The sequence below is a fragment of the Myotis daubentonii genome, chromosome 12 (assembly GCF_963259705.1).
Source record: "Myotis daubentonii chromosome 12, mMyoDau2.1, whole genome shotgun sequence".
Lineage (NCBI taxonomy): Eukaryota > Metazoa > Chordata > Mammalia > Chiroptera > Vespertilionidae > Myotis > Myotis daubentonii.
The window spans coordinates 23,732,506-23,746,525 of record NC_081851.1 but is presented as its reverse complement, the minus strand read 5'-3'; the positions used below and the strand labels follow the sequence as shown (position 1 = coordinate 23,746,525).

The 14,020-nt window shown below is 47.0% G+C and overlaps 1 protein-coding gene across 3 annotated transcripts in view; it reads right to left on the bottom strand.

Annotated features, from left to right (window-relative positions):
- TMEM87B (transmembrane protein 87B) overlaps positions 1-5,369 on the bottom strand; it is a 43,699-nt gene extending 38,330 nt beyond the window's left edge. For 2 of the 3 annotated variants that reach the window (XM_059659169.1, XM_059659167.1), the window contains exons 1-2: positions 5,095-5,369; positions 1,537-1,597 (exon numbers count right to left, since the gene is read on the bottom strand). In XM_059659169.1, coding sequence (XP_059515152.1) covers positions 1,537-1,597; positions 5,095-5,223 — 190 coding nt within the window. In that variant the 5' untranslated portion in view covers positions 5,224-5,369. The remainder of the gene's footprint in view (positions 1-1,536; positions 1,598-5,094) is intronic. The other variant, XM_059659168.1, reaches the window with a different exon arrangement.
- Positions 5,370-14,020: the final 8,651 nt, after the last annotated feature.

Below are 14,020 nucleotides of genomic sequence, written 5' to 3'. Positions count from 1 at the left end.
ACGCAGTCTCATCTCACGCCTTCAACACACCACCAATGTAGATGTATGAACTAGAACAGCGGTCGCCAATCAGTGGTCCACAGACCACTGGTCGTCTGTGAGGTCTGAAAGGTTGGAGACCGCTGAACTAGAATGTTCAGTAACTTACTTAAAACGAATAGTAACTGAAAATGGATGGGTAATAATCAACTAATTATCTCCCTTCAGCATGCCTTCCTGGATGCCCAATGGTGATGAGAAAGCGTCCTGATGAGCATGGCACCAGAACAGGAGGCTCAGGTGGATGCTACATCCACACCTGCCAGCCACATGTCACAGCTGTAGTCAGAGTTCACCAAGACCCCTCTCCATTGATACCATTGGACACTGTCAGGTTTTTTGCCTGACTAAACCCTCATTTTCTTATGCTTTTGCTCCTAACTCCTCCTGCTGCTCATTCCTTCTTTAGATGTCTTGACTGCTGTCTGTCTACTCCTAGGCTGATCTCTGACATTACATTATTGTCTTTTTTATAAATAAAATTCTGTGTTTCACTGGTCATTGTAACTTTCCCCCCACGTAATTTCTTATTTGTCTAGACATTGAGACATGAATTCATTAAAGCAATCAGATGCCAAAATTTTTTCCTCACCCACCTTGCACTTCAACTTCCTCTTACAAGCTCTTATCACCACTGATGATCTGATATCACCAGGCTGCTTTGAACCACCTCTGCCTTATAGCTGATGGCTGGCCCAGTTCCCTCAGGAAAGACCTACGTATGGCCCTCACCCAACAAATGATCAGAGCATGGGGTGACAGAGAAAAGGATCCTGGCTTTGGATCCTCAGAAAGCCAATCTGTGTTACCTAACAAAAAAATACTCCCTATCTCAAAACTTAACCCTGGCAAAAAACTTACCCAGTCAAGTTACTGGAAACACCATGAGGAGTTGGACCACAGTAAATATGATCCAATGTAAACCCATTAAAGATATTGAAAACCTCAAGATCTATGACTTGGTCATCCTTGCACAGCAGTATTTACATGGACAACATAGTCCCTAACAGATATTTTCACTTTCATAAGACTTAAAATATTAGTTAAAATGTTAGTGTCTTGTAATTTTTATTTATACTATGATCATATGTATACTTAGAAAATTGAGGGACATAAAAGTTTTATCACAATCATGACATTTCATATATTCATAAAAGCAATTTATCTAGTTTTAAAAGCTAAGAGCTAGAGTCAAATTTTACAGAAGTCAAATACCTTTTGCTAAAGCCTAATTTATTAGACTTTAATTATAGTTTTTAAAGAATGATCATATTACATTTTCTGAAACAGAAAAAGCCATTCTTGAAAATAAGCAAGACTTGACAGAAACAAAAGAAACCCTTAATATGTTAAAACCACTGAAAATCATTTTCCTGTTTTATAAAATATAATACCATGTTACATTAGCTTACATTCAATTAATGTATTAGTTTATAACATGTTACTTGTTTATGACATGTTGTTATGGTAGTATCACATTTAGTTTATAGGACTTACCAGAAAACTTGATGTCAGTGGAATTAAACATAATTTTCCTAAATATCAAAGGTCCTGATTTCTAAAATGAAAAATATAGAAAAACCATGTTAAATTATACTCTACTGTTTAAGAGTATAGCTTTACCCTGTAAAACATACAGCTCTAATCCTTGCTGTCCTCCCTCTGACCAGAGTGATTATCTTTTAAAACCATAACTCTAATCACATCACTCATTTGCTTAAACCCTTTCCTATGTATTGCCTCCCTGTAGTTGATATGAGGCTCCAGACTGTCCCTGCCACCAGCATCCCAGCCAGGGGCTAGCAATACCTAGGAGGTGAGGGCTGCTGCACTGCACCATATGCTGCCCCGACACAGGACCTGCCTGCACACCTGCAGTTGGTACTCTGTGAATGTGCTTCTGATAAAACCAGCCTTCTCTCTACATTGTGATGGTTCACCACTGCGCGCATACAGCAGACCAGTTCTCACTGCCGCTCACAGGACCCTCCATCCTCAAGGCCACCTACTTTTCTAGAACCTTCTTTCAGCTCTGCCACAGCATGGCACTCCTCCTTGCCCTCATGATACTCCTGCCACCCGAAAACTTACTTAGAAGCCTTTATCCCTGTCACTGTGTCTTCACCTCATCGATTCCTTCTTACCCTTTAAAGCCAAGTTCAAAAGTCCCTTCCTCGCGAAGTTTTCCACCATATCCCAAACCAGGCCAGACCCTCCCTTATGGGGTCTCTGGAACCCATTCTTCTTCACAGCCTTTCCCACAATTAAAACAAAATAATGTATTAATTAGTTATTATATGTTTACTATGAACCAAGAATAAAAATGCTGTGTGAAGGGACTGTGTTAAAGAACAAGTAGTTAGGAATGAAAGGAAAGCAGATAGAGCAGGCAGCTCAATCTGAAAACCCTTCCCCCCTCCCCAACATAGTGTCAACAATAATAACTATAAATAATAAAACCCCCAGGCCGGATCAACAATAAAACCCACAGCCCAGATCCTCCTCTGAGCGCCAGATCCACATACCCAACTGCCTAAAGGTCATGTCTACTGGGATGTCCCATGCACATTCCACACCAACATTCCCTAAATCAGACACATTCCTCTCTGCTCCTCGCCAATTCTTCCTGCTCTGTCCACTTTGGTTGTAGGTGATGCCATCCAGTCACCCAAGCCATGGCTCCTTCCAGTCACCTCCCCTCCCCTCCATCACCTACCCCCCAAAACATGCCTACTTTATCTCATAAACACTCCCCAAACTTAGCTCTTGCTCTCCATTCCTCCTACCACTGCCCTAATTCAGGCCTTCAACGTTTTCTGCCCACATTTCTGCAATAACTTAATGGTACCTCTGCCTCCAGATCTGAGCCTAGAATTCATCCTTAGATACTAGCCACAGTGATTAGCATTTATGTCTAAAAATCCTTCAATGGTTCTCCCTTATTCACACCCAAAAGTTGCTACTAGTGGCCTGGGGGCATAATCCAACTTATAAATGGGGTTTGTTTAGCCCACTAAGTTTTAAACCCAATGACATAATAAAAATATGGATTCTGACTTTTAAAAAAGCAGACCTGGCAATTCTGTGCCTAGACTATCCACCAGCAGAGCCGAATGGCAACTGCCCTCTTCACAAAGGGCACGTAACCGGTAGTCCACTGCACCCTCCACCACCCCCTCTAGTCCGGAACCCAGCTCACTTCACTCACTGATATGACTTGCCCCAGACCCCACACATCCTGAGTTTAGACCCTGGCATCAGGCCCAAGGCCAAGCTCAGGCAGAAGGCTTATGGTGGCCTGAGTCCCCTGTAACACTCCTGACAGAACCACCCAGCAGAAACACTATCGATTTCCTTCTCGCTGCTGCTCTACTCCCTCCTTCTTCACCAAGGTAACACCCACTCATCTTTTAAGACCCAGCCAGCCACGGACTCCAGAAAGTGGGGTTGGGGGCCTCCTCAGAGCTCCAGTAATATCCCAAGAATGCTGCCACGTAGGTAATCGCTGTCCTTACTGCCTACGCTTCTTGAGAGAAGGGGCTGCTGTCTGAAATTCACCTTTGCAACAGCAATGGCCAGTGCAGTGCGCGGCACACAGTAGGTGCTCAAACTATTTGCTGACCTTTACAATCAAAACAACCGTCTCTTGGTGGGTTTGTAGTACAAATGAAAGAAAGCCCACTCTCCTGATCTGAAGGACAAGTCCTGACAACTTGAAATGGGGACAAAAAAATCAGCCCATTCTTTGCAAAGAAGGGCTTTCTGGACTTCTGGCCTGTGTCACCGAGGACAACAAACTATATGGGACCCAAGGAAAAAGCCTTTGGAGTCTCCACATCCAAAGTACACGTGGCAAAGATCTTTAGAGATACGGTCAGGTCATATAACCACCCGTACGCAGCTGATTCACTTCCAATATCGTTGACTTGCAGCCGTTCTCAACCTGTGGGTCGCAACCCCTTTGGGGGTCGCACGACCCTTTCACAGGGGTCGCCGAAGACCATCGGAAAACACATATATAATTACATATTGTATTTGTGACTAATCACTATGCTTTAATTATGTTCAATTTGTAACCATGAAAATACATCCTGCATATCAGATATTTACATGACGATGCATAACGGTAGCAAAATTACAGTTATGAAGTAGCAACGAAAATAATTTTATGGTTGGGTCACCACAACAGGAGGAACTGTATTAAAGGGTCGCGCGGCCTTAGGAAGGTTGAGAGCCCCTGGTTTACTTAGTTTGTGACGCTGCCCCTTCGCTACAGAAGCCCCGAGTGTGGTCCTCTGAGTTTTGCTTCTTACCGATCCGAGAAAGTCAATACAAGGGATGTGCCGCACAGGCGGGGGCACCAACCGCAAGGGTCCAGGAAGAAACGGTTGCCCTGGGTCCTAAAGGTCCAGAAAAATAGCGCCTTCCGCGCCTCGGTGCAGCTTTTATGTTACAGGCAGCACCGCCTCTGGTACTACCTTCTTTTTCTGGTTGAGAACATCAGAACAGCAGCTGTGCCTTTAGAACTTGGGCCCCATCCCCTGGGTGTGGAAAATACTCAAGTCAATCTGCACGGGACGAGTCATCTCATCTGGGGGCAACGCCTCTCCTCTCTACCCCGGCCCTATTTCCCAAAATGCTACCCCGGCACTTCCCCGTGCCCATCCCGCCACATCACGTCCTCTGTCTGCGGGTCGCAAGCGCTCAGACGGCCGGGCTGTGGCCCGCAGACCGGCAGCACAAAGGCTCCATCTCCCCACCCAACGCTGCCAGGGCCGCGCGGGTCGGGGGCCGAGAAGGAAGGAAGGTGGGCGGCCCCTGCGCGGCCCCCTCCCCTTTACAGAGAAAGCGGAAGTGGCGCACCTTCCCCTTCTCCCGGAACTGAGCCGGGATTCTCCGCGGTGCAGCCCGGGGACCGTGGGGTCGCCACGGCCGGGCGCGGTCGGCGAACCAGGCCTGTCGGGGCCCCAGGGCAGCTGACCCCGCGCGGGCGGACCCGTCGCCCCCACTCCCCGACCGGCTGCTGGGGATGCCAGGCTAAGAGGCGCCACTTACTTCGCTGACCGTCGCTGTCCAGCGCCCGGGCTCAGGGACGGCGCGCACGGCCGCGGGGGCCCAGCACAGCAGGCAGAGCGCGGCGTACAGCAGCAGAGGCCCGGCCGGCGGGCGGCGCGCGGCAGCCATCTTGACGCGGAAGCCACCTGGGTCCGGGACGCCCGCTGGGCGGCCGCTCCGCCCGGAGGCGACTTTGCTCCGACCGGGAAGCGGGACCGGAGGAGGAGCAGGAGCCTGGGAAGCGGCGCGGGCAGGGAAGAGGCAGCGTGGGGGCGGGGCCAGGTTGGGGCGGGGCCTGGAGGAGGAGCAGGAGCCTGGGAAGCGGGGTGGGCGGGGAGAGGCGGCGTGGGGGCGGGGCCAGGTTGGGGCGGGGCTGGAGGAGGGGCGGGAGCGTGGGAAGCGGGGTGGGCGGGGAGAGGCGGCGTGGGGGCGGGGCCAGGTTGGGGCGGGGCCTGGAGGAGGGGCGGGAGCGTGGGGGGCGAGGTGGGCGGGGAGAGGCGGCGTGTGGGCGGGGCCAGGTTGGGGCGTGGCCGGGAGGAGGGCGGGAGCGGCGGAAGATGGGGGGGGCGACGGGGGGGGCGGGGCCGGAGGAGGAAAACTCAGGTCCCAGGCTCGGTCTTGCTGTGGTAAGAGTCCCAGTGGGTGTAGGGGGTGGAGTCCCAAGTTCAAGGTCTGCTGTGGATGTCTCAGTTTCTAGAGTCCTCTGCACGTGCCCCGACCCTGACCCTCCCAGCTTAGGGGAAACAGATAGTCTGTAAATTCATAAAACGTACTTTGAGGTCAGGGTCAGTTGAACCCAAGGCATTGTGCTGTGTACAGAATAGTTAATTTCCAGAACATATAAAGTTGCTGGGCTTGGGTACTTTGACAGCATTTTGGCTGTCTTGCCGTCAAAGGGAACTACTTTTAAACAATTCTTATTGGTCAGGCTGGTGTGGCTCAGTGGTTGAACATCGACCTATGAACCAGTAGGTCAAGATTGGGTTCCAGTCAAGGGCACATGCTCTGGTTGTGGGCTTGATCCCCAGTAGGGAGTGTGCAGGAGGCAGCCAATCAATGATTCTCATCATAGAGGTTTCTGTCTATCCTCCCTTCCTCTCTGAAATAGATAAAAGTATATTTTTTAGAAATTATTATTGAATGTAGATACGTCAAGAGGAAGAATTCAACTCTGGATTAACATAGTCATTAAGGTAACCTAGGATCGATTGATAGTCAAGAGCTCCCAGCTGCCTTATCAGTCACCCCAACTACTTTTAGCTCGTAATTATTGAGGTTCTAGTCTGTACTTGAGATTGCACATGCATCCTCCTTTCCCAGCAAGCAGTGCGATCATTTCTATGTGGGTGGGAATAATGGTGCCAGAGGTTTAGAGGGTAGGTGATGTGGGAAGAGAGAACATGAAGTGACATTAGGAACCAACAGAAGTTAAAGGTGAGTTAGCTGTGGGAAGCCAGGGGTAGGTTTAAAGATGTTTTAATTAAGAACAGCCTGTGCCAAGGCCGTGGGGGAATTGAAAGACTTTCTAGATGATTAGATTTTGGTGTGAGACGGACATGGGAAAGACAATATTTAAACAACCAGCATATACAGGTCCTCCTAAGCCATGTCAGGAAGATAGTGCTTTGGTCTAAGAACATCAGACAGGCAGTCATGGTTGTTAAGCAAGGAAGAGGATGTGTCCAGAAAGGCCATTAAGGTGTGCAATGGAATGACTAGTTAAGAATACTGTAAATTTTTTTTATGACCAGTTAATAAGTCACAGTATCCTCAGAAGTAGCCATGAGGATGGATTAGCCTGGTGATTGATTAGATATTGGGGCTTAGGAAGGAGGGGGGTTGAGCCTGCTACCAAGGTTTCTGGCTGGCACAAGTGAACTGTGGAACACCCGAAGGAGGAGAGAATGTGAACAAGTTAGGTTCAAGCTCCCCCGGGGATGTCCATATAGCGGATAAGAGTCTGATGTCAGGAAAGCATTTGGGACTCTGTGAGCATCCTCATGCGGATAGAATTTGAAGAGGTTGAGACGGCCCAGGGAGACCAGAACAGTGGGAGGAAAGGAGCAGTGGAGGCAGAATCCTGAGGAATTAGGGTCATGAAAGGGTCATCAGAGCAATTGGGACTCAACCTGGCTGTGCTGGAAAGTCACTGAGGAGCTACACACAATACCCAGTCACCATTCTGGAAAGATGGTGGAAGTGGAGATGGTGCAGTTATTAGTCTACCCGGATTTTCCCCATAAGGAAGTATAACCCAAAATGCACAGTCAGTATACACAACACAATCAGGACAAAGTGTTCCCATAAAACTCCAGATACACGTAGGTGCTATCATCATCTGGACGGAAGGAAGCAGGGGAAACCATGGGATATCAGATAGACCTGAGACAGGAAAATCCCAAATCCCCAGCAGGTACTCACTGCCAATCCAAGAACAGAGCCAGAGCAGACAGGGAGCTCCCTCGAATCTGATTTGCAAGTGAGGGCAAAGGTTTGCAAGGTCCTGCAGGACTCTGGGTCTTATACATTGAATCTAACAAACGGACACTTTCATCCCTAACAATGCTCCACAAAGAAGACAAACGGTTGAAAGCAGAATTCAAATTCAGCAGGACAGGGACAATATGGGAAAAAGAAAGAGAAGGTCCAGATAAAAGTGGGTGAGGTGAACAGAGCCAAGAGATCTGAGCAAGTTCAAGGCCATTTTCTTAAAGTAGTTCATGAAAACAAGAGGGAGCTGTAGAGCGTGAAGCTAGAAATTGTATTCCATTCAGTACTTCCTAAAAGTTAAGGAAAATTAATTTCACATAAGATAAGCAATAGTGAAGTTATATGTGTGTGTGTGTGTACAGTTATTACAAGATAAAAGAGAATATGGAGCACAATGCATTCCTTCAGAGAATGAAAGCATGCCAGAAAGAGGTGCCCACAAAAGAGCTGAAATTGCAACCTACTGTCTCAGAGTGAGTGAAAAGAAATTAGCAAAATGATAGGATACAAGTTTTCCAATGCAGGGGGAGAGGTGATTGAATTCAGGAAAAAATTAGGAATAAAAAAATATTTCAGAAGTAAAGACTAAACTAGAAGAACACAAGGGTGAATAAAAATAAAAATAGAAGGTAAAAGATAAATATTAAAATCGAAAATAAATGAAGGTGATATAAGAATTCATGAAGACATTTCAGATGTAGAAGGTAGATAAAACAAAGCCAACATTCATAAAATAGAAGACCCTGAATTAAGCAATGCAACAGAACAAATACTAAAAAGTATAATTCAAGAAAACTTTCTTGAAATAAAAAATGATCTACATAATGAAAGGTATATGGGGGTGGAGTGGAAATTGACCCTAAATGACCAACAAAATAAAACATATTCAAATGGAAACTATGAGACTTTTTGAAAGAAAAAATCCTTTGTGCATTCAGGTCAAAAAAATAGTTTTTATAAGAAAAAAATCAGATTGTGATAAAAATTTTTGATAATAATGTTTTGTACCAGAAGACAATGACATAATACCCTTAAGACACACTATGAAAGCAAATGAGCTCTAAGAGTTTTTAAAAATTCATCCATAAGCCATGTACAAAAATGTTGCTAATAGTATTATTTGTATTAGCGCCAAACTGGCAACAACCTAAATGTCGATCAGCAGTAGAATAGATAAATTATTCATCCAACTGAATACAATGATGAGAATAAATGAACAACAACTCTACACAATCACATGATTGAATCTCACAAAACACATTGGGCTGAAGAAGCCAGACACCAAAGGATATCTATACTAATAAAAGAGAAAAATGGTAATTGGTGTACGATGATACCCTTTTCATTGGCTAATCAGGGCTATATGCAAATTAATGCCAACTAAGATTGGCAGTTAACTGCCAACAAGATGGTGGTTAATTTGCATATGTAGGCACAATGCAGGGAGGCGAAAGGGAAAGCAGGAAGAAGCCCCCTGCCACTGACAGTGATCGGAAACCCAGGGGGGAGCTAAGAGCTGGGGGGCAGGGCAAAGGCGGCCCTGGGGCTGCCTTTTCCCTGCCCCCCAGCCATGATCGGAGAATCAGGTGCCTTTTCCACCCTGGCCAGTGATAGCAGGAAGTAGGGGTTGATCCAGCGATGGGAGCGGGCACGGTCGAAGCTGGCAGTCCCAGGAGCTAGGGGTCCCTTGCCTGGGCCTAAAGTGAAGCCCACAATCGCGGGGCCGCTGCAGCTGTGGGTCCCCGCTGCCTGGGCCAGACGCCTCAGCCAGAGGCTTCCTGCAGGGGCAGGGGCGGAGCCCGCGCGATCGTGGCACCCCCTGCTGCCACTGCAGGTCCCCGCTGCCCGGGCCGGACGCCTAGGCCAGAGGTGTCAGGCCTGGGCAAGGGGCCGATCCTGCGATTGGAGGGTGATGGGGGTCAACGCCTGAGGGCTTCCCAGTATGTGAGAGGGGGCAGGCTGGGCTGAGGGACACTCCCCCCCCGCCCCCCCCCCACACCTAGTGCACGAATTTCGTGCACCGGGCCCCTAGTATATGATAATGGTTATGGGTCCATTTACTTACAAAAAGTTCAAAAACAGGCAAAACCAATCTACAGTGTTAGAAGCCAGAATTGCATCCAGTGAGTTGGATTCTGCAGGGCCTCTCCCAGTTTCAACCATTGTTTTCATATTGGCCTGCTCTGTACTTTCCAATGAGTACTGCTGGGGTCTTTGGGGTTCTGTAATTCAGATCTTTCAAATGCCCTGGAGGGGGCGGTGTTACCGACTGAAGGGCGATGAGAAAGATTCTCCAGGGACCAGCAATGTGTATTTTTTTTTTTTCTTGATCTGAGTGCTGGTCACAGTAGTTCAGTGTACCAATCTGCACACTTAGGTGTGCACTTATCTAAATGAAAGGTAAACCCGGGAATCCATGCCCAGAAAAGAGATGAGAAGTAATCGATGATCTTAGCAAGGTCACCACTGAGCCATGCTGGCCAGGCTCCTTTGTATTTCTTTGATGTCTGTTGTTACTTCTCTTTCATTTCTGATTTTATTTATTTAAGTTATCTCTCTTTTTTTCTTGATGAGTCCGGTGAAAGGTTTATTTGAGATTTTTCTTGTTTCTTGAGGTAGGCCTGTAATGCTAGGAATTTCCCTCTTAGGACTGCTTTTGCTGTGTCGCATAGATTTGGGGTTGTTGTGTTCTCATTTTCATTCATTTTAAGGTATCTTTTGATTTCTTCCTTGGTCTCATTGTTAACCCATTCATTGTTTAGTAACATGTTATTTAGCCTCCAGGTCTTTATGTGTTTTTCAGGTAATTGATTTCTAGTTTCATATCATTATGATTGGAGAAGATGCTAGATATGATATTAGTCTTCTTAAATTTATTGAGACTTGTTTTGTGTCCTAATATGTGGTCTGTCCTAGAAATGTGCCATGTGCTCTTGAAAAGAATGTATATTCTTCTGCTTTGGGGTGAAATGCTCTGAAGATATCAATTAAATCCACCCGATCTAGTGAGTGATTTAAGGCCACTCTTTCCTTTATTGATTTTGTGTATGGAAGGTCTATCTATTGATATCAATAGGGGGGTTAAAATGATTATAGGTGTGTTTCTTTTTAATTCTCACCCAAAGATATCTGTGAAAGAGATACAGACAGACAGACAAACATGTGATCACTTGCCTCCCATATGTGCCCTGACTGGGGATCAAATCCACAATGGAGGTATGTACCCTGACCAGGAATCAAATCTGCAGCCTTTTGGTGTATGGGGCGATGCTCCACCAACTGAGCCACATAGCCAGGGCAGATTTTAGTTTTGAGTTGAGGCTCATTTATATATAAATGTGAAAATTGAAGTTCTGATAGTTGCTTTTCACAAGAAACTTATAATTATATAACATATATTGTTGTATGTGTCAAATTTTCATTGTTAGTACTAAGGCTCATGCAACTGTCAAATTCAAGAACACTAAGAAACAGAATTGTTTGAAGAACACTTGCCAATCTTCACCAGCAGGTGACACTAGCAGATTGAATATATTTTATATAATAGTGTTTACCCCAAATGTCTTTTTAACCCAGAGTTTACAGCTCCTAGCTTCAATTGGTGATACTGTACCTTATTTGCCTCTAATTTAAACAATTGAAACCTTAATGCAGTCAACAAGCATGTGTGCCTCACTCAGTGCTGGGTATTGCAATTTAGATTTTTTTTTTTTTGCTATTCTATTATCATGTAGTTTCCAAGGCAGATTAAAACTAATATCATTGACTTAACCAGTGAAGCAGCATTTGGTATCTCCTACATCCAAGGCACTGCCTGGACCGGAAGAGATAAGATCAATACCGCATGGGCTGTGCCATCACTACAAGGAGATATACACCGACAGAGTCAATAATGCAAGGCAGAATGGTTAAAGCTCTGAATGTGGGTATCAAGCGTGTGTTAGGGCTAATGTGGTTATTTTGGTCAAGAATTCTTCATTTGAAACCTAGCTGGTGTGCTCAGTGGTTAGAGCAGGGGTGGGCAAACTTTTTGACTCGAGGGCCACAATGTGTTCTTAAACTGGACCGGAGGGCTGGAACAAAAGCATGGATGGAGTGTTTGTGTGAACTAATATAAATTCAAAGTAAACATCAACACTAATAAAAGAGAAAAATGGTAATTGGCGTACGAGCTACCCTTTTCATTGGCTAATCAGGGCTACATGCAAATTAACTGCCAACTATGATTGGCAGTTAACTGCCAACTAAGATTGGCAGTTAACTGCCAACAAGATGGCGGTTAATTTGCATATGTAGGCACAATGCAGGGAGGCGAAAGGCAAAGCAGGAAGAAGCCCCCTGCCACTGACAGTGATCAGAAACCCAGGGGGGAGCTAAGAGCTGGGGGGCAGGGCAAAGGCGGCCCTGGGGCCGCCTTTGCCCTGCCCCCCAGCCATGATCTGAGAATCAGGCGCCTTTGCCGCCCTGGCCAGTGATAACAGGAAGTAGGGGTGGAGCCAGCGATGGGAGCTGGGCACGGTCGAAGCTGGCAGTCCCAGGAGCTAGGGGCCCCTTGCCTGGGCCTAAAGCGAAGCCCACGATCGTGGGGCCGCTGCAGCTGCGGGTCCCCGCTGCCGGGGCCGGACGCCTAGGCCAGAGGCGTCAGGCCTGGGCAAGGGGCCGATCCTGCGATTGGAGGGTGATGGGGGTCAACGCCTGAGGGCTCCCAGTGTGTGAGAGGGGGCAGGCTGGGCTGAGGGACACTCCCCCCCACACACACCCAGTGCACGAATTTCGTGCACCGGGCCCCTAGTCATTACATAAAAGGGTATGGTCTTTTTTTTTTTTTTTTTAGTTTTATTCATTTCAAACGGGCTGGATCTGGCCCGCGGGCCGTAGTTTGCCCACGGCTGGGTTAGAGTATCGGCCCATGCACCTAGGGGTCTCAGGTTCAATTCCTGGTCAAGGGCAGATACCTGGATTGCAGGTTTGATCCCAGCCTTGGTTGGGACTCATACAAGAGGCAACCAGTTAATGTATCTCTCTCACATTGATGTTTCTCTCTCTCTCTCTCTTTCTCGCTCGCTCTCTATCACTCTCTTTTCCCCTCCCTCCCTCCCTTCCATTGTCTCTAAAAATCAATGGACAAAATATGCTTGGGTGAGGATTAACAAAAACAAACAAAAAAGAGCTCTTCGTTCTGTTTGAGTTCCCACAGGAGCAGACCCTGAGATAAGGACTTGAGTGGAAGTAGTTTATTTGGGAGGTGCAGTAAACACCAGTAGGAAATGCATGGGATGAATTGTGTCCGCCAAATTCATATTTAAAGTCCCAACACCCAGGACCTTAGATTGTGAGTGTATGTGGAGAAAGGGCCTTTAAGGAGATAAATGAAGTAAAGATGAAATCATATAAGTGGGCCCTACGCCAATAAGAAGCGATTAGGACACAGACACATGCAGAGGGATGACCCTATGAGACACAGTGAGAAGACGCTGTCTATGCACCCAAGGAGAGAAGCCTCAGGAGAAACCAGCCCTGCCAACACCTGGACCTCTGACACTGATCTCGGGCTACTACCCTCCCAAACTGTGACAGAATCCATTTCTGTGGGTTAAGTCACCTAGTCTGCGGTACTTTGTAATGATAGCCCCAGCACACGATGTGACGCATGTGACAGGAAGGGGATGCAGACAATAATGGGGCATTGCCAAGGCAGCTACCACTGTGGACAAAGGGAACTGGTCCCACAGAGAAACTGAGAGGAAAGGTGAGAAGCACATGCCCCATAGCTATCTCCCACAGTGTTTATATATTCACACCTGTAAGTCCTGTGAGAGCCCTTCCCAGGAGGGCAACCGTTACACTGGCAGTTCCAGCCTATGAGCAGGGCAGAGAACCTTTCCCAACTTTAAAAAATATATATATTCTTACTGATTTCACAGAGGAAGGGAGAGGGAGGGAGAGAGAGAGAGGGAGAGAGAGAGAGAGAGAGAGAGAGAGAGAGAGAGAGAGAGAGAAACATCAATGATGAGAGAATCATTGATTGGCTGCGCCCCGCATGCCCCCCACAGGGGATTGAGCCCACAACCAGGGCATGTGCCCTGACTAGGAATGGAACCGTGACTTCCTAGTTCCTAGGTCAATGCTCAACCACTGAGCGTCGCTGGCTGAGCCCTTTCCCCACTTTTGAGGAAAGCACTTAAGCAAAGAGATGTAGATAGATGTGAGAGCTAGGGTCAGCTCAGGCACATGGAAGTAAAGAGACAGAAGTGATATGGGCCAGGCACTGACAGGGACCATGGCAGAAACTCAGCCTCAAATGTTCACACCTTAGCTTACCTGACATCTCGGATTTGCTTCAGAATAATACAAGAGGGAGAGAAAAGAGTGGAGCACAGATATAACAAGATTGGCCATGAGTTGATCATTCTTTAAAGCCTGGATACATGCAGTT